Here is a 19638-nt window from a genome sequence, read left to right as displayed (position 1 = left end):
TTTGGCGCTGATTGCGCCAAAATTCTAAACGCCAGCCATTACGCCCATCAGCTGATATGATAGCAAATTGAGGTTAGGGGAAGTCAGAGTGGTTTTATGCCACAAGTGCATGAAAATCTTAGATTTTCACTAAATTTTCCGCTGATCTCCTGAATTTCCAATAGCAGAAATGAACCTTCACGAGCCTGTGGACTTAAATAAGGTAAAGTTGACGTGATATTATTGTAATTCTACTTTGTTTACAAGTTTGTCCAATTTTTCAGTCAATCGATGAACTGACTTCGGAGGAGAAAATGCGACTGGAGCACATGAAGCTGCATGAGAAACACAAAGGCCATGAATCCATGCATGCAGAGATGGTGTTCATCCTCCTGGTGACACTCGTGGTGGCGCAAATTGTCCTGGTCGAGTGGAAGAAGCGCCACTACAAATCCTATTCCGTGAGTGAGCAGCGCAACTCCCCGGAGTGGAGATGATGATTTGAGAGGGCTTTTTGGTACTTTTCCAGCTCGTCACCCTGATAGGCTTGTGGATAGTTCCGCCGATAGTGTGTGTGAAGCATGAGTGGTGGAGATTCATCTTCACTTGGGTGGTGTTTACCATTCTCACTGGTCTGGTGATGCGGAAGGCGCTCGTGAAGCCAATTTCCGGCACAACGCCACGGTGAGAGAGATTCCTCTGGGGACAGTGAATGAGCAGTGAGCCTGATTAGACTGCCACGTCCTTTGCAGATTGGTGTACAAATGGTTCTACTTCATCTACAAGCTGAGCTATGCGCTGGGAATCATTGGCTACATCATCATGATGATGACATTCTTCGGGCTGAACATGGTGTTTGACCAGAAGCCGCATGTCTGGATGGATTGTGGGCTGATGTTCGTGTTCTACGGGCTGTACTACGGTGTCCTGGGACGAGATATATCCGAAATTTGTGCGGATAAGATGGCATCTCATATTGGAGTGAGGAAATCACACCCAAGAATCTTCCCGCCACTCAGAGAATTCACGATCTTTCCTGCCTTGTCTTGCAGTACTACACACCTGATGGCATGCCGACGCGTAGCCTGGAGACGAACGTGTGCGCAGTGTGCGGGAATCAGCTGCTGGTGGCTGAGAATGAGTCCGGCGTGATTGAGAACACGTACAAGCTGAGCTGCGAGCATGTGTTCCACGAGTTCTGCATCCGCGGATGGTGCATTGTGGGCAAGAAGCAGACGTGTCCGTACTGCAAGGAGAAGGTGGACCTCAAGAGGATATTCCGCAATCCCTGGGAGAAGCCACATGTCCTCTACGGACAGCTCCTCGACTGGATCCGGTGGCTGGTGGCGTGGCAGCCGTTCATCCTGCTCATCGTCCACGGGATCAACTGGCTACTCGGCCTGGAGTAGGACAGATTCTAGATGCATTTTTTCCGATGTTGTGATTCACTCGTGGGTTCATTTTCTCCGACTTTGATAAATACGATATAAATACACCTTTAATTTATTGAAAAACACCTTTCCGGGCCTCAAATACGCCTCGATGATGAACCCCTTGGTGACGACTGGGAATTGGCAGGCTTCCCTGTCACATTCTGAGTCGGCTTTCACTTCTCGTTCTTCCGCTCTTCTTGCATTTTTAGTGTGCTTTTGTGGTTTTCCCGGCATTTTCCCTCCCCTCGGGCTTCACTGATACCGGAAGGTGAGTGTGGGTGACAAGGATCTTCTGTTCTCCTGAAATTTCATCATCTCCAGCACTCCTTTCGCATTGCTGCAACAGGTGAGAAGCATTTCCATATCTCTTTATCTTCGATGACCCAATTAGAGTCCGGACGGGATTTCTTTGGCTCCTTTTGCTAATTAAAAGATTGCTGTGATTAATGATACTGAGTGATAAGGAGACACCGGAGATCATTTGATAAGATAGTGAAACATTTCCATCATTACCGCGGCTGAAGGCTAACAAACAGCGGCGGGCGGCGGTGATTTGAAGCGCTGACCGTTGAAGTGGGAATTAAAACTAGTATTTTCCGTGGTCAGAAAGATTCTCCAGCATTAAATCTTCTGCACGACCGCAGAAAAGACTTGAGCTGAAGATTATTGGTAAAGTCCAATATAAGCTGTACTGGCTTGAATACTATCTTGTTAAGCGCGGTAGTTCATCAATAGGCAAGAAAGTTGAGAACACTTAATCTTGAGACTTTATCAATTGTACATAATGTGCGCGGCGCGTTATCGAATAATGACTTTTCAAGAAATTCACAGATATCTATTGAGTATCTATTGAATTCGCGGAGTTATTTTATGTACCCGGCAAGGGATAAAATTGGCGCTCGCGCGCGAAATTGTCTCATATCGCCGGAGATACTCTTCCCGAGGAACACATTCGAACCTCTCCCGCTTCTGATCAAAGGTGATCTCTCATTGTGGAAAGAGCCTTTTATCGCGCAATCTGACACGTATGTGACTTTCGGCAGGTGGAGCGGAGCCATCATGTGCCCGATGAAGTACTTTCTGCTGCTGGCCGTCTTCCTGGCGCCGATCTTCCTGGTGAGCCACGCCGCCACGTGGACGGCGCGCTTCACGCCCGACGTCGTCACCGTGGAGATGCAGCGCGACGAGGAGGTGAGGCTGCAGCTGTCCGGCCTGGAGAGCATCGGCGTGACGGAAGTGGTGCTGAAAACGGCCGAGAGCCACGTGGCCGAAGTGCACAAAGTCATCCCGGGATCAGAGATCGTCGGCGGCGCGTGGAGTGGCAGCTTCAACGTGACTGGCGTGTTCCTGGGCAAAACTGACCTCTTCGCGGAGATCACGACCACGGCCAATGACAAGGAGTCCTCGGACCAGAAGCTGACAGTCACGGTGATCCGGGAGGATCGAGTGATTGACCACGTCTTCACGTACGTCGTGGCCATCCTCGTGTCCATTCTCTACGTCAACTTCGGCGCCGCGCTGGACTTGAAGCTGCTCAAGACAATCGTGCTGCGTCCCGTTGGACCAGCCATTGGCGTCTTCGGCCAGTTCGTCGTGATGCCTCTGCTGAGCTTCGGCCTCGGCAAGCTCATCTTCCCGGACTCGCACGCCATGCAGCTCGGGATGTTCTTCACGGGAGTATCTCCGGCGGGTGGAGCGTCCAACGTGTGGACGGCCATCCTGAACGGCAACATCAATCTGTCAGTGCTGATGACGACCATCAGCACTCTGGCCGCCTTCGGCCTGATGCCCATGTGGATCTTCACTCTGGGTAGAACGATCTTCGAACAGGGAGAGCTCACTGTTCCCTACCGCCGCATCGGGACGTTTGCGCTCGCCCTGGTGGTGCCTCTCCTCGCTGGACTGCTGATCCAGAAGTACCTGCCGCGCGTGACCAGGATTCTCGTGCTGGTGCTGAAGCCCGTGTCCACCCTCCTCATCCTCTTCATCGTGGTATTCGCGATTGTCACCAATCTCTATCTCTTTGAGTTGTTCTCTTGGCAGATCGCTGTGGCTGGACTGGGACTCCCGTGGCTCGGCTTCCTGCTGGGATTCGTGCTGGCCAAGGTGTTCCGCCAAGTGCCGGCAGATGCGCTGGCCATCGCTGTCGAGACGGGCATCCAGAACACTGGCATCTCCATCTTCCTCCTCAGATTCACGCTTCCGCAGCCAGAGGCAGATCTCACCACCGTGGCGCCCGTCGCCGTGGCCATCATGACGCCTCTGCCGCTCATCGTGCTCTACGTCATCCTCAAAGTGAAGGAAAGGTGACTGGTTTGCATGCTGGCCTGCCTCGCAGGGCAATTTCCTCTCTAACCGCTTTAGCTTTGCCCACAGATTGAACCGCAACAGAAGAGAGCCAATCGAGGACAAGGACACCGCCGATCTGAGCATAGACTCGCAGGAGACGCTGGCGCAGGGCCAGGAGGGCGAGAAAAGTCGCACGGACGTGCCTTAGATGAGGACGAAGTGCCTCTGCTGTAGTTATACTCTCCACACTCGCCACGAAGTGGCCAAGATGAGTATTTTATTGGGATTCTTTTGGAACACAACTCGAGTTTTGTAAGAATGTCACAACAAAGACTGTACATTTTTATAAAATGAATAACTATTCATTTACAAATTAATTGGGATTCTTTTGGAACAATTAAGTTTTGTAAGAATGTCACAACAAAGACTGTACATTTTTATAAACTGAATACAATATAATTTATATACATATACATGTGAAAATTGGACTTTTATTGTTGTTCAAGAGCTTAAAAAATCACCGGCAAAGGGAATTTCCGGCGCTTCTTTCTTATGTGAAAGAAGATAATGCATTTCGGTAATTTCGGTTTATTGAGAATTGAAATTGAAGGTCATAACGTACATTGTAGCAAGAATTATCTTATCAATTGGATTGATGAACTGATCTTCTTTTACGTACTTTCCAATTCGCTATTGTGTGATACGAAAGGCAGACGAGATTCTTGTCTGAAAGAGCTTCAAGACTAGACAGTGTTAACTGGTGAACCAATTGATTATCTGGATTAACTCATAAATTCAATGTCATGATCTGTGATTTCTCGCGAAGCTTTTTTTGAAACAGAAGCTAGATTTTATGCGCTGATGATCACAACATTTCTCTCACTTCTTTCGCACCATTTTTATGACTGATCATTTGATTTTGTCGTGAATTTTTAATGAAGCTCAATTTAATTTACGATTTTTGTGGATTTTGTAAAAATGCACGGAAAGGAAATTAATTTGCGACTTTTCTGCAGAATGGTCGAAATGAAGCACATCCGTCTTCAGCACTTTCATTAATCCTCTCTCGCTGTGTTGCATAACACATTACACAATAGGAATAAATTATTCAAGTTATGTTCTAGTCCGCAAATTCAATGAGCCAATGAGTGACAAACATTTTTCGGCATAATATGTATGATTTGTTGTCGCTCGGCAAATATTTGCCACTGTTTTTGCTTCGCATCTTGTGGATGATTAAAAACATTTTGAATTTCCTTCCTAAAAGTAATACCTTTTCTATTACCATAATTTACAAAGTGAACGGATGAATTTCGATTATAATCGGTGATGATGGCAAATTGAGCATAATTTTTGCCAAATCGCCATTGTATTGAAATTAGTGAACTCCTCTAAACATTTCTCACTTTCACAACCATTTTTTCCCTCCCATCTTCTATCTAATGTCTCTCTGCAATGATGAAGAGCATCATTGCAAATGCTCACGAGTGGGATTTTCGGTCAACGATGCGTTGTGACCATGGGAAGAAGACGCAGGAGAAATTTTTGGTTTAGATTTATCTTTATACATGACTTTTTTCTTCATACAAAAGTAAAGCTCACAAACACACTCAGTTTTTTTTTGTCTATGTACAATTTACAAGTGAATCTCTTTGAACAATAAATTAACGATCATTTCTGGCTGAAGATTGCAAGACGGGGGTGGTAACTGTGGTGGAATTTGGCAGTGATGGGGCTTCTTGATTGAGTCGCGGGCGCTGAAGTGTGAATTTACCACCATCCGCCGCCTCCTCCTCCGCCGCTGGACCATCCGCCGCCGCCTCCGCTTGACCAGCCGCCGCCTCCGTGTCCGCCGCCACCGCCGGACCATCCTCCGTGTCCTGAAAGGACGAGAAAGAATCGATTGAAGCACAAATTTTGGCGGGAAAATGATTATCATGGCTATGAACGTGGTTAACTTACCGCCGCCTCCGCCGGACCAGCCTCCATGGCCACCGCCGCCATAGCCGCCTCCGTGGCCACCGCCGCCGCCTCCATGGCCGCCGGACGAGATGATCTTGATCACTTTGATCACTTTTCCGCCACCGCCACCGCCATGTCCTGAAAGGATAAGAAAATAACGTTAGAAAGGAAATTTAGCGACAACAAAGAAAATAAATATTTTAATAAATGGCAAATATCGCCAACTAATATAAGTGATTTTCGATCTGAAGATGGTTTAATGAAGAAAATTGATTGGAAAAACTCCAAAGTTGTTTGAATAAATGAAATACAGTCAAACTTACCGCCGCCGTGACCTCCGCCTCCGCCGGACCAGCCTCCATGGCCGCCGCCGCCATAGCCTCCGCCTCCGTGGCCGCCGAAGCTGCCGGAGGACTTCCAGCCACCTCCTCCGCCGCTAGACCATCCTCCTCCCCCATGGCCGCCTCCGCCACTGGACCAGCCGCCGCCTCCGTGTCCACCGCCGCCGCTAGACCAGCCGCCGCCTCCGTGGCCGCCACCGCCGCCGCCGCCGAAGCCTCCAAGGCCTCCGAGGAAGCCAGCCTGGGTGGTCGCGACCAGCGCAAGAAGACACACAAAGACCTGCAATCGAGCGCAAAGATTTAGCACCGCGTCTCGCACAGAACACTGATCACTAGACACTCCGGTATTCCACACTGCGTACCTTCATGGTTGTAGTTGCCGTGGGAGAGGAACAACTAATGCCTGATCCACGCCAGAGTCCTATTTTATATCAAAATCCCACCGTCCGGCGGCGAATTGAAAGTGAAATTGGTGGTGGGGCGTCTCTTCCCAGCTCATGGCAGCGCTCAGTGCCTCCACAAAGGCTTTTTGCGCGCATCACCTGGTGGAATCTCCTCTTGTGCACACATCTTGAGGTGCGCGCAAGAACATTTTCCGCGGATATTTGATGATGCATAAATTATTGAAGTGTTTTTTTTTTCTTTCCATCAGCAAATTCACTGGCATTTCGCGGCCACTGACGGACGCAGAATTTCATGCACACACACTCTTGTGTGCCTCTTTTTCCATACTCTTTTCAATTTGGACCCAAAAACAGCTGGGGATCCATTCCTCAATCATCTGGCAATCGCGGCATTACTCACCAAGGATGACCGGTGAATCATATTATTTTTTTTTTCAGTTCATCACATCTTCGGCAATTAAAGTAACGCTAAGGCATTTTTTGCCCGCGTTCTTCCTTTCTCCCGCCTTATTTACAATCGTGGAAATATCAATATTTCACATTTCCATTCGCCATAAATCCCAGAGTCGTTTAATTAACAATTCAGTGATACTTTGCGGCAGTTAAAGAGGTTGAGGATGATATGTTGGATAGCGGAAAGTTTTTACACACCCTTCACGGTGTCCAATTGAGAAATGGTGGCACGAAATGTATTCTTTTGTAAGTGCGTGAAATATGACAAAGATCACACGGAAAATGAAATGAATTAATGCAGTGAATTGCTGAAGTGTAAACTGTAACACGAACAATTCCTATTCAGAGCATTCAGCATCCTAAAGTTCACAATTCCACCTGAGATTTCAATTCCAATCAACAGCAAAGCTTCGGCGAAGCTCGATTGTGAGCTTAATTTAAGCCAGAATACAAACTAGGGATTAGAAGTGGAAGAAGCAATTTACAAGTTAATTCTTCGTCTCAAAATTTAGATGAATTGAATGTTTTTATTTCTATTATAATAATCTCAGCTTCCAAGTGTTGTAATCGCTTTTCTGATGATTAGCTAACATGTTATCTGAATTCAGCTCAAATGTTAGCACTTTTATCTCTATCTGTAATTCTTAGCCATTTGATTTTGGCTGGGAAATGGCAATTTGCTGCCCAGAACGCTTAAGATATTGACAATTTGTCAAGTGCGCCATTAACACTGGGTAATTACTATTGCGAGTTATGAAGATGGATGAAACTGAGAATCGACTCGCGATGGTTATTTTGAGTGCACACCTTTGTTGGCCAGGGACGTCCACATGGGTGCATATAGGATGGTTTGGCAGGTGATCGTCTCTTTTAAATAATAATTAAATTTACAAACAATCTTTCATAACGTTGCACAACGTTCGCGATATCTTTTGCGCGCTGTTAAAAACTTATCGGTACATTTCCATTGGCTCGTGTGGTTCTCTCTCTTGCCCCAGAAAATATCATAGTTAATATTTTATTGAGTAACGCAATTTCTGGTCAGATAATGAGAATAAATGGGTGGCTTTCAAAAAGCTCATCACACTCTTCTTGAGTCATCTCTATAGCCAAAATAAGAAAAATGCCCCATCAATTTTCGTGTCATCTTTGCATGCTGAGAAGTGTATCAAATGTAAAAATCACGCTTCATTTTTTCATGCCAAACAGAGAGAGAGAGAGAGAGAGAGAGCGAGAGGAAAAAAGTGCCAATGAATTAAGAACGATGCTGTTGCAGTGCGCAGAAATGTTGCAACAATTCGTAAGGTTGTGACTGCGCCGGAGAAGAAACAGAGTTGCAAAAAGGAGAGAGGAGTTAATTAATGCTGATTGAAATGTAGTCGGAGAAGTGAATGGGGTAGCAAAAATTCATTGAAATGGGTTCATGTCAGAAAATAAGATCACTTTGCTGTCTCTGTCTTTTTTCTCTCTCTCTCTTCATCTTGATATAAAAACACACTTAATTCGGGTGTTATTAAATTTGGCAGTTTTTCGCAATAGGCACCATCGCAGAGGCAAAAAATATGAAGACATTGCAAAAGAACTAGTTTGCCATTTTTCACCCAATGTTCTGTGCTGACTATTTTGCCCACAATTTCCATGTCAATCTCTCATATCACACAATAAAATCCTAAACATCTTTCGCGCACTTGCTTTCGAAAAATTGGGAGAAGGCTTTTGTCGAAAAATTTCTACAAGTTTTCCACTCTTTTTCCCTCCCTCTCACCACACTCTTCACACACTTAAGATGCAAGTCCATTGAATTTCAAGATGTTGGACATAATGAAAATTATTGTTTACAAGAACGATGACCCCCAAAAAGTTGTTGAAAAATTGAAAGTGCGCCACAGAAATTCACACGCAAACAGCATTAATGTAATGAATGAAGTCAAAAGTCATCCTCTACATACACGAGAGATCGCGTCGATAAATTTATGCGCGCAGCTTCTATTATTTGATTGTTTACCGCACTTCAGAGACATTCGATTTTTTCCTTTGCATCTTCGGATTGGGCCCTAAGAAAGACGCTTTTCTGTTATGTGACGCTGTGAGGTATGAAGATGAAAATCACGATTTATTTTGATTGTTGCGTAAGATCCCAATGATTGGGCGGACAATGATTGATGTGGGAGTTGAATTGATTAGCCCTTAACACGGTTTTTCACTTAGAGAGCCTTCAGAAGGGATTGATTCAGAATTCGGGTGTCTAAAGACACTCTAAATCAAGAATCCAGCATTTTGCGGGCAAAAACCTCAAGTTTACTATGTGTCTTAATTAAGAGCTTTGACTTATACTTGAATTAGTAAATAATTTGTGACACTTTCTAACACAAATCATGATAATCCGGAAATCTCTGCTTAACGTGCTTTATAAATAGGAATAAATTTGTGAAATTAATTAATTGTAGTTGTGGTTTTTGTCCTCTTTCTTTACTCAACTTCTCATGGAGATGTTTCAAAATCTCAATAAACCGTGATGAACAGCACACACAAAACATTGGCGTGCTCATGCGCCAAGACAAGGAAAAAAAAGACTATCTGTAATGAATCATGTTCACATATTAGCATAACATTGTTTAGAATGATAAATATGTAATCATAACTCATTAGGATTCTAAATGACTGGATCATGAATGCAAGTTTTTCACTACAAATCAGTGCTACTTGCAGAGAACACGACAAAGTGAGCATAAAAGCATGTGGGACAAGTCATTAAGAAGCACTCAATCCGGAACTCAAAGTCATCTTCAGCGCCAGAGCTTCTGACAAAGTGATGAGATGAGAAAAGCCACCGCAAAGCCTTGAAATATATTGCCCACTTTTAGCAATTCCAATTGTTATTCGCAATAGACAAAGAGTTTTGTGCATTATAACAATCGAATTCTCGATCTACCTTAGATTGTGACCACTGATGGCAATTCGGTGAGCCTTGATTGTGCGCTTTTTGACTTTCTGATGGAGGTCTTGGAGGTGTCACAACATCCAAACCATTAAATAGATTGCGGGTAATTTCTCAAAATAGCATAATTACAATCATTACAGAAGGTTCAAAATGAAATTTTGTGCACAAAAACGACAAAACTCGTGCGAATATCTTGTGATTAATTAACATTTTTCCTGGCCGCATTTGATCTGATATTGTATGGATTGCAAGTGAACTAAAGTGAAGGGGTTTTTTCAGCTTTTACCCTTACCTTTTATTATTTCTCTCTCATGCTCAGTTTCACAATATAAATGGAAAAACACACATAACAAATTCTGACGACAAGTGAAACATGCGTCTAAAAGATGAATTAATTCAAATCCGGCCTCATGAATTTTTCTCCGCTGAAATTCAACCATTCTTTCGCCAATTTCAATAGAAGCCTTAGGCGCCAAGGGGGAGATAATACGGCTAAAATTTGTACAACACTTCCTGACACTTAATAGATACTTTCAGAACTTCAGCAGTGCTTAAAACATATGTTTTCCTTATTTTCTACACTTTTTACTGGACTTTGTAGAGTTTTTCAACCACCTAAATGATTATAACCTCAAATTTGGGAGTTTTTGTCCTCAAAAAGATGTACTTTTTACTTTTTTAATCATGAAAACTTTCTGAAAAACAATATTTAAGAAATATTTGAAGTTTTTAGTGGTCATTTTGATGTGATTCAATTTTCAAACAACTCTTTTGGATGCATTTTAAAACATAACCTAAAAATCACCTTCAGTTATCAAGCTTTTAATAGCAACATCGACAATGAGCTGCAATTTTCTATTTTAGAGTAAAAAGAAATCAATCAAACAGCTCTTAAAACAGACAATTTTGTATCCTGAAACAAACAAGAATGAATGATTTTGAAGGTTATTTAGTGGCAAAGTGAGCAAAGTTTGTTTTAAATTCATAACATAACCTAGAAAAATGTTAAAAGCTTTTTTTCATCTCTAACTGTGGTTTTTCCTTTTGAACGCACAATAGTGATGATGTTAAAACACTTCCGAATACTTCTACTGATTTGTTCACCACTTCTGGCCATAATATCTCCCCCTTGTTAGGTATTCCTTTTGTAGCGAAGTAATAAGCATTTTCCTGGATTTTTTCTTACCTCGTGTGCCAGGAAATATTTGGCACGCGTCTTGAGTGCTCGTCAATCATCGCTTCAATTGATGAATTGATTCCCAATGTAGTCATCAAGTGCTGCTTAGCAGGAACTCTTTTGAGCTTGACTCTATCGTGCGATGACCCATTCTAGAGCGCGCAAACCTTGTACAAGTGCCTCCTTTCGTGGCTCAATTTCTGTGGCGAACATCGCGCACTAACGAGCTTGGTTTGTTAGACAAAGCATTTGGTAATATTGGGAATGGCATGGAAAAAAAAGAAAAGAGAATTCAAGGGCCTTGTCTTGCATTTTCACACAACGCGAAGCGTCTGAGGGAGGCAGCAAAAAATAACCACCGAAAGATATATTTAAACAATTTATTACTACTTTTTCGTAAATGATTTTGAGATGAGATAGACTACCTTGGGCGCTCTCTTGATGGGAGAAAAAATCCTTGTCTATTTCATACGGGTCGAAATGAGATTAAAAACTTCAATTCCAGCTATTATAACGATTCATTGTGGACATTGCGAAAGGCAAGAAAAATGTAATGTTTTCGCAGGCATTTAGCAATAACTTAGCACCTCTGCACTAACTTCTTGTGACAGCAGACAACAAGTGAACAATTAATTCGCGTGGCTTTAATTGATGATTTTTATCATGGAGATTAAGATGAATGCTTTAATTGAACGTGAAATCTTATTTAAATTCAATCTTATTACAACATTAATACATCATTATGATCAATCATTGGGTGTCATCCTATAATAAGAAGCGATTTCTTACAAATCTCATTGTGTGAGTTCCTTGAAGATTATCATCGTGTGATGAAGAAATGTGTTTTTCACTCGATTATTTGTGCATCTTTTCGCTATTAATATTTATTCAACAGCGCGCGCGATCTTCTTTTGCAACATATTTTGAGATAGTAATTTATATCAGTAAGAAAGTGCAATATATGCTAATAAGATTATTAAGTCTTCTATCTTCTCAGCTTCAAATCAAATTTTTTTTTTGCATTTTTATGCACAATTTGACGGAATTTCTATTGGCTCATTCACTTATTATCTGTCTTTCTCTCTCTAGACAACTTTCATTTTCATCAGAGCGCCAGAGATTTTGGCACAAAAGTTCGCTGGCATTTGGAATTACGGGCGTTGTGATCGAGTGTGATTGATGATCTGATGCACTGCACAAACATCTTGAGCACTTGTCGAATCTCTGTACTCGTAATGTCCATCAATTTCGGCGCTTTGAGCCTCTCCGGGCTTTTGAATGCCAATGCCACTCCGCTGGCGACATCATCATCATCGCACAGCGTGAAGAAGTGGCGCTGTTCAATTGCCGATCCGTTTTTCTGCATCCCACAGATTCGCCTCTTGGAGTAATTGGCGAGAATAGTGAAAAGACGCCCCAAAGCGGCCGCGCAAGGGAAGAAGTTCGCTCTGAACTGGTGTACAGCTCAGCTGAAGACTTCAGAGACATAAAAGAATTCCTATTTATTAAGCAGAATTGAGAATTCGACAAAAATATTAAGAATATTAAGGAAATTAGCGTTCTGACCTTCTTTTGACTCAACAACAGTCAAAATTTGATACTTAACGCGTTTTGTGCTCCTTTTCAATCCATTTAATTGATTAGAATCCTTGAAATGTTGCGATAAGAATAAAATTGGTGCCCAAAAAGGCCATTTTTAATGAATAATTACAAAAATATCCTCTGGAAACTTTTAAATTCAAGTTAATCAACTGCAAAAAGAGTTCTCAAATCAAACCTTTAACTTCCTTTGGAACCCATTGAGAGAGATGTACAGATTTTAGCTAAATACTCTCGCCTTTGAGGCAACGCAAGAGCGTTGCCTTCTCATTGAAGCGGCATCTTATCTCCAAATCTCCGTACACATTTGGAAGAGTGAAGCAACACGTGTTGTATGCATTTATTCAGCATTTTCTCGGGCATTATTGGCTAAATTATTTATGAGAAAGAAGCAAATTTGAAGAAACCGGATCAATTTGTTATGCGATAAGGCGTAATTTTGGAAACCTTCACTTCATTTTACCTCAATTTCAGGCAACTTACACCGCTTGCTATTGCACGCGACGCCTAACAAACAAATTATGTGGCATTCAAGATTTCATAAAGACCGTTGATGAAGAATCTGTGTATATTTTTTTTATCCATATCGGCTGTTTTTCGGCTCTCGGCGCTTGTGTGATTGAACAATGTGAATTTTGGTGATCGCCCAGCGTTGTGGGCTGAAGAAATAGATGATGAAGATGATGGCTGAAGGTAAAAAAAAAAGTCTCAACAAGCTGGACCATCTTCCGGATTGTGATTACTACAAGAGCTCTATGAGATGCGCGAGTGCGCGGAAAAAAGCATCACCACAATAAGCGTCAATTGCGTACAAAATGTGAATGATGAGTGTCTCTATAATACTTTCGGAAGTTGAAGAAGCGGGAATCTCAAGTTATTTTCACTCATAAGCAGTATTTATTGATGATATTCACAAAATTCGGAGATTTTCCTTCAGTCCGGCGAAAGGAAAGCAAGCAAAATTCAAATTTACAAGAGTCAATTAGCTTTTTTTCTCCATCCTCTCCATAAAGAGAGCCAAGAAAGTGTTCCCCGCGCGCGCAGTTTACGAAATTATTTGCATTGGGACGCCGACTTGCCTTCCTTTTCAAATATGCACATTTATTTCGCAAATAGCATAACGACATTATGCAACATCACAAATAATAAACCTCTCTGACAAATATCGATTAGATTAGGGCGACCTTTGGAGAAAGAAAAACGCCGGGCAGCGCGATCTTCGCCGCAAGAATTCGCCCAGAAAGGCTCGTCGGCTATAAATAATAAGAAAACACTTTCGTTTTTTTATTTATGTAACGCGCCGGTGAATTCTTCTAAAAGGCGAAGCATTGGAATTCTTATGTGGGTTAATCTATAACACGATGAATTCCAGCATGCATTTGTTCGGCAATCAACTCCTGAGCATAAACTTTTCGGTCGTTATATAAGTTGTGAGTCGCAAGAAGTTCAGCATTACAAGATTATGAGTTATCGGCAGTTGTGAGGAAATCGACGCGATGCTGAGGATCGCCTTGCTTCAGCCTGATCTCACCAATTTCCCACCGCGGACGGTAACTGGCGTGAAACTGAGAGCAATGCCTCTGCGAACAAGCAATGAAGAAACTCCCAAAATTTCACTCTCAGCCGCACAAATTATGCGATTCAGGAATTATCAAAGGTTAAACATCTTCCGGGCTTCTTTTTGCATCTTTCTCTCTCCTCGCCCATCTTCAACTCAGACAAAATGCCACGCATTGGGTGGTTGAACAAAAAGGAAACTCATGATTATGTGACGCCAAAGATCGTGAGGACACTTTTTGTCCGCGCGCCACTCTTTCACCGCTCATAATTCCCAACACGCGCTTCTTTCTTCGCAGCAAATGGAGAAATTCAGTGTGGGGAAAAAGTGGGTCAGGAAGAGACAAAGACGGGAGTTGAAAGAATGCTTTATAACCAACTTTAATTCTCATTTTAAGTGACCTTTTTATTACTCCATTACGCCATTGATCGGCCGTTGACCATTTTCAAGTGGATTTGCAGACTTTCAAGCGAAATTGCGCATTCGAATGTTGCGTCTTTCGTTCAGTTGAGATCATCTCATCCTCAGGAGCTCTTTTACTGGATTCTGACCAGAAAGACTCCCTGAAATGAAGTAAATCAATGGCTGTGATAATGAAACACAGTGAATAAACCGCAATTTTGAAGTATTTTCATGACTTTTTATCAATCTCCTTTACATTTCACAATCTAATCATTATGAGAAGATGCCATTCTCGGATATTCCTACTGCGCAGCCTTCACCAGGGCCTCGGAAACCTCCACAGCAATCGCAGCTTCCGCCTTCGCCTGGAAATCACCCAAACATTAGCGGAGAATTGCCACCAAAAGCACCTCCTTTTGCACTCACCACATCACCCTGTGCCGATGACAGCTCCTGCTGAGACGTCTGCAGAACCTCACGGGCTGCGCTGATGTCCAGACTCTCCACGGGATGAGCCTCCTCGGCGAGCACTTGCACGGAGGAGTCATTGTTCACAGTCACAGTTCCGCTGGAGACGAAGAACTTCTTCGAGGAGCCGTCCTTCTCGTACACCTGCACCACGCCCGGCTGCAGCACGGCCAGCGTGGGCACGTGCTTGGGCAGAATGCCGAAGTGGCCGCTGAATGTGGGGACGTCGATTTGCCGGACTTCCAGATCATCGTAGAACACCTGATTGGCGGCCGCAAAGGTGAGTTTCATTTCATCGGCGTAGCCACGGGACTGCATCAGGCGCGCCCCTCGGGTGGCCAGCATGCGGGCTCCTCTCAGCAGCAGAGGCATCTTTCTGGAACTGGAAAAAGAGCCTTTTTGAGAAACACGGAGAAATTATGTAATGTTTTATAGGTTAGAATCAGTGAATGCACTTTTCCATGACAAACATCACAGATTTCATCCGCATGGCAGTGCGTAAGGATTTATGATTAGGTGCTCTAGGGTTTACTATGAAGTTTTATCCTGGAATTTGCGTTATTTACTCACTTTTAGGGTATTTTGAGAGAACAACACCTCAAAGAAAATTTCACAGGGTGACCAGCGGTGAGAAACTGATTGCTAACTCCCAGCTGAACTGCTAGGCGTCGCTTTCGTCAATGTGATTGTCAAAGTGCCATAATTTCCTTTTGGCGCTTCTCTGGGGGGTTCCTGCATTTTCTCCGGATTTTCCTTAAAATTTTAAAGTGTTTTCATCACATATCTCTTTCTGTGTGCTTTATTAGCCAGATAAATTGATATTCTCACGATTTATCTGGAAATTAAGCCGGAAAACGTTTCGGTTGGCTGACTGTCAAGTTGACCGCCACTCTGAGGGTTTTGGCCTCAAAACAAGTCAACGCGCCTCAAAGTTTTCTTGCAAAAATGTCAGCTTCAGAGACTCCGGAGCAGCAAGACTACGAAAAGAATGTGGTAAGTCTGTTCAAGATCTCAGACGACCTGAAGGATGACATAGTCTATTGCCAGAAAGTGCTGAGAGACTACATTAAAGTGCATCAGGTAAGTTGTCCGGGAATGTGATCTTCTGAGCTCTTCTCATGACTGTTTCCCTCTCATTTTGCCAGATATGCGCCCTTCGGATGGTGAAAAATGCACTGGTAAGTTGTTTATGACTGCTACAGCATGAATATGTGTGAATATTTGCTCTCAATTGCAGAGCAGGAAGCTCCTGGCGGCCCTGAAGCATATTGAGAATGCCATCCGGGACTTGATGAAGGATCAGCGAGAGTTGATTCAGCGACTCCGTGATGACATCGAGAAGTACCACTCCACGTGTCCAATGAGTGACACTCCATTGGACACAAATCTCTACAATGCGTATCTCTCGAAGCATCTCTATTATCACTTCGAGAGCACATACCAGACAATTGAGCCTGTGAAAGTGCGGCGACGCTTCACGGACGTGGAGCTGATCAGGAAGTATGATTTAGAGCATCCACTGGGCTTGGCGCCTGCACAGAGCAGACCGATGATTCTGCTGAAGCCCAAGAACCCGAGAATGTCCTTCAGCAGCGACACTTCCCGCGGCGTTCGCGTGCCGAAGCTCAAGCAGAAGCGCAAGAAGATGCGCAACAAGAATCAGTACTTCCGCGGCGGGAATGCCGTGAAGCGGAGTCGCATGAAGTTGCTGGCGGCGCTGAAGAATGCCAAGACGATGCGCGAGAAGCAATTGTCACCACCGCGAGGCCTGAAGGAAGAGAGCGACACAGAGACTTCGCCCAGCAACTCGCACTCCTCCGTGGCGCCATCGGAGGAGGAGCAGTCGCTCATGCCGTTTGTGCATCTGCCGCCTGAACCGCCAGAGCCAGATAACTACAACCAAGAGTCCTTCCTGCGCTTCTTCGGCCTGTACACGCACTCGTACAACGAGACGCTGAAGAACCGCCGTCCGGAGCGCCGGAAGCGCAACATCCAGAGCACAGAGCGCACGGACTTCCATTACGACTACCACGACATCGTGGCTGCGCGGACTGTGCGCGGCAGACGGCAGCTGCACTGGAAGAAGAGGGTGTCCAACGAGGAGAAGGCGGCGTCCGCTCCGCAGAGCCGCTCCTCCACCACGTCACCCGTGGAGGCCGCTCAGCCGGCGCCGACGTGCGTCATCTGCTCGCGCCCCGGAGAACACCAGCTGAAGTCCTGCAACTTCTGCACCAACCTCTTCCACGTGATCTGCCACGATCAGGCGTACGACACGGCTGACTACCGTCCGGGCGAGTTCGTCTGCCCATCCTGTATGGAAGTGAGGAAGCGCATGGAGCCAGACTGCTGATGACCGGCAAAGAATTCCACACGCAAAGTGCTTTTCTATTTCACTTTATTGTACTAGTATTCATAAATATGCATCCGTTTGAAGGTCAAAATCCTGCTTTTCCTTCGCACCATTGCAACATTCTCAACTCTTCTCAACTCCTTTCTCTCTCTGTCTCTCTCGGTCAGGATTTTGATTCTCCATTTGATTTTCTGTATTAAATTCTCTCCACCCTCATTTTCTTCATATAAATACCTTTGGCATTATTATCAGATTCAATGAGTATAATTAGCAAATTGATGGATATTCTCATTTATTGAAAAATGTCTTCTTGGGCGGTATTTTCTCTTCATAAATATTCTTCATCCTAAAGTGAAAAGAAAAAAAAGGGTTCGTTTGAGACTTTTGTAAGCATCTCTCGATTTGCAATCTTTCTGCTGCTATTTTACACTTTCTCGAACAATTACAATTAGTTTATGTGATTTACCAATTTTGCTTCTATCATTGTTTATGTTAATATCAAGGAGGAGATCGTGTGGTTCCACATGTAAAAAAAACATCGGTAAGTTGAGTCTTTAATATTGCATTTATTCACAAAAAAGAGTTTGGGAATCGCAGGGGATTGCAAGAAAAGTTCAAATGTGGTGCCAAAAACTCGATTCCTCGATATATCAATCGATTTAACGATCGGCGTTCACACAATTGATTATTTTTTGAGAATCTTTTTCCAGTTTTCAGTGTCATAGAAGTCAAAAAACCCGAAAATATTTATTTATTAGCACTAAAAGCTTTTAAATACAAGATTTTTTAATTTCTCTGCGCAAAATGTGTCATGAAAAACGCTCGAACAGATGCTAAACTACGTCACTGTTTGCGATTCCGGAAAGAAAATCTACTTTCCCCAATTTTTCTCTGGAACAAAGCCTGATCTCTATTTTTTAATAGGGCTACACGATAATTGCTATTGAAGAGTGATCTTTTGCTGCAGAGATTTGGATTCTGACTTTCCCTGTTTTCTCGGACCGGGAAGCAAGTTCAACGGCAGAGATTTTCATGTCGAAATTTTGTTATCAATTGCAATTCTTTGGGGCCATTGATCGTATTCAAAAGAAAGTCAATATTCTCTAGTTGTTTATTTTGGCGACCCGGATAGGATTTGAGGGTCTAATTGTGGAAAAATATTGCAAAGAAATTCGCACTGCAAAGGTAAATTTTCCAAAATATGACAAGACTGGCCGTTGAAAACATAACCTAAAAGTTTCATCGATTCTCATACAAAATCGACTTCTTGCCCTTCTTGCAATCCCATGGAAAATCGCATTTTCATTGTGTGCAAATAATTGATTAGGTAAATAAGTGAAGTAAAAAGAAAATTAATAAGTAATTTTTTAATATTTCTGCTTCCGACCATAATATCTCCCCCTTGGTTAATATTCACGTTAAGAGGAGGTAATTTTCTCACTGTCTTTCACTATATTTTGTCTGCTGTATAATTTCTCAACACATTTTATATAGATTTCTGGGTATATATTTTGCTCTATGCACGGCAAGTTTTTCCTTTTTTTCTTTGCCATCAAATTGATTAGCTTTTTTTTTATCATAATTCAGGACATTTTGGTCCCCCTTAGCAATCAAGTCTATTTCTTCACTCCAAACTATTTTACTGCTTCTTCTTTTTCGGTGGTTGATGTGGTTTTTACAACTCTATCTTCTTTTCTCCTAAGGACCAGAGATGCCATCCAAAAAAACTCAAGCTCTGGTCATATGAATAATGCTGTGTCTATTCACATAAATTCATGTTCGCTGTTAAAGATTATTATCTAATGCTATTTAAACTTTACTGCTCCTTTTCTCTGCCAATTACAATATGAGATCGATTTAACTAACTTGGTACATTTATTTACACTAAATCCCAAAATCATAAACTTTTGATAAATAATTGCAAATGAAATTGAATTTTTCTTTTCTTCCTCACCATTCCATGGCGAAATGCTTTCCATTCCAGCAAAAATTCAGTGCTACAAATTTTTTTTTTCCACCCAGCGCAATATTTACACACCGAGAAAACAATGTCACAGCGATAAAAACTCTCTTAATTTCCATCATTTGAGAAGTTTATATACTTCTCAAAATAAAGTGTCGCGATTCCACAATAATTTTATTTGATTCAATATCTCTTTTATCTAATGGGACACATTGTGATTTGAATATCCAATTTTTCTTCACTTTTGAGACATTTTTACTTGAGTAGATTACTAAATTAACTCTTAGTTTTTTTCTTCTTCACTTTCTGCTCATAACAA

The 19638-nt window shown here is 42.9% G+C and overlaps 5 protein-coding genes across 6 annotated transcripts; 3 read left to right on the top strand and 2 right to left on the bottom strand.

Moving 5' to 3' along the window:
* The first annotated feature begins 38 nt into the window (after window positions 1-38).
* LOC132262698 (E3 ubiquitin ligase Rnf121) lies at window positions 39-1487 on the top strand. Its single transcript, XM_059762039.1, has 5 exons — window positions 39-202; window positions 264-440; window positions 509-663; window positions 732-960; window positions 1032-1487. Exons 1-5 carry the CDS (start codon window positions 170-172, stop codon window positions 1386-1388), a joined length of 951 nt encoding a protein of 316 aa, XP_059618022.1. The 5' UTR covers window positions 39-169; the 3' UTR covers window positions 1389-1487.
* A 99-nt stretch (window positions 1488-1586) lies between these two features.
* Window positions 1587-4184, top strand: LOC132262696 (ileal sodium/bile acid cotransporter-like). 2 transcript variants are annotated; one of them, XM_059762038.1, is made up of 3 exons: window positions 1587-1758; window positions 2456-3718; window positions 3789-4184. In XM_059762038.1, exons 2-3 carry the CDS (start codon window positions 2472-2474, stop codon window positions 3907-3909), a joined length of 1368 nt encoding a protein of 455 aa, XP_059618021.1. In that variant the 5' UTR covers window positions 1587-1758; window positions 2456-2471; the 3' UTR covers window positions 3910-4184. The 2 variants fall into 2 exon arrangements, with proteins under 2 accessions (XP_059618021.1, XP_059618020.1); XM_059762037.1 differs by lacking the exon at window positions 1587-1758 and adding an exon at window positions 2292-2391.
* Window positions 4185-5471: 1287 nt separating this feature from the next.
* On the bottom strand, window positions 5472-6372 carry LOC132262497 (uncharacterized). The gene is made up of 4 exons (XM_059761778.1): window positions 6367-6372; window positions 5999-6284; window positions 5664-5801; window positions 5472-5572 (listed from the first exon to the last, which is right to left on the bottom strand). Exons 1-4 carry the CDS (start codon window positions 6370-6372, stop codon window positions 5472-5474), a joined length of 531 nt encoding a protein of 176 aa, XP_059617761.1.
* Window positions 6373-14744: 8372 nt separating this feature from the next.
* LOC132261724 (ATP synthase subunit delta, mitochondrial) lies at window positions 14745-15686 on the bottom strand. The gene is made up of 3 exons (XM_059760660.1): window positions 15577-15686; window positions 14965-15388; window positions 14745-14903 (listed from the first exon to the last, which is right to left on the bottom strand). Exons 2-3 carry the CDS (start codon window positions 15376-15378, stop codon window positions 14841-14843), a joined length of 477 nt encoding a protein of 158 aa, XP_059616643.1. The 5' UTR covers window positions 15379-15388; window positions 15577-15686; the 3' UTR covers window positions 14745-14840.
* Window positions 15687-15728: 42 nt separating this feature from the next.
* Window positions 15729-17390, top strand: LOC132261723 (uncharacterized). Its single transcript, XM_059760658.1, has 3 exons — window positions 15729-16086; window positions 16152-16184; window positions 16244-17390. The coding sequence occupies exons 1-3, from the start codon at window positions 15952-15954 to the stop codon at window positions 17354-17356; spliced, it is 1281 nt and encodes a 426-aa protein (XP_059616641.1). The 5' UTR covers window positions 15729-15951; the 3' UTR covers window positions 17357-17390.
* The last annotated feature ends 2248 nt before the right edge of the window (window positions 17391-19638 follow it).

Source organism: Phlebotomus argentipes, unplaced genomic scaffold (genome assembly GCF_947086385.1).
Source record: "Phlebotomus argentipes unplaced genomic scaffold, Phlebotomus argentipes genome assembly contig_15, whole genome shotgun sequence".
NCBI classification, from domain to species: domain Eukaryota; kingdom Metazoa; phylum Arthropoda; class Insecta; order Diptera; family Psychodidae; genus Phlebotomus; species Phlebotomus argentipes.
The sequence above is the reverse complement of the archived record's forward strand: the minus strand, read 5'-3'. Positions and strand labels throughout refer to the sequence as shown.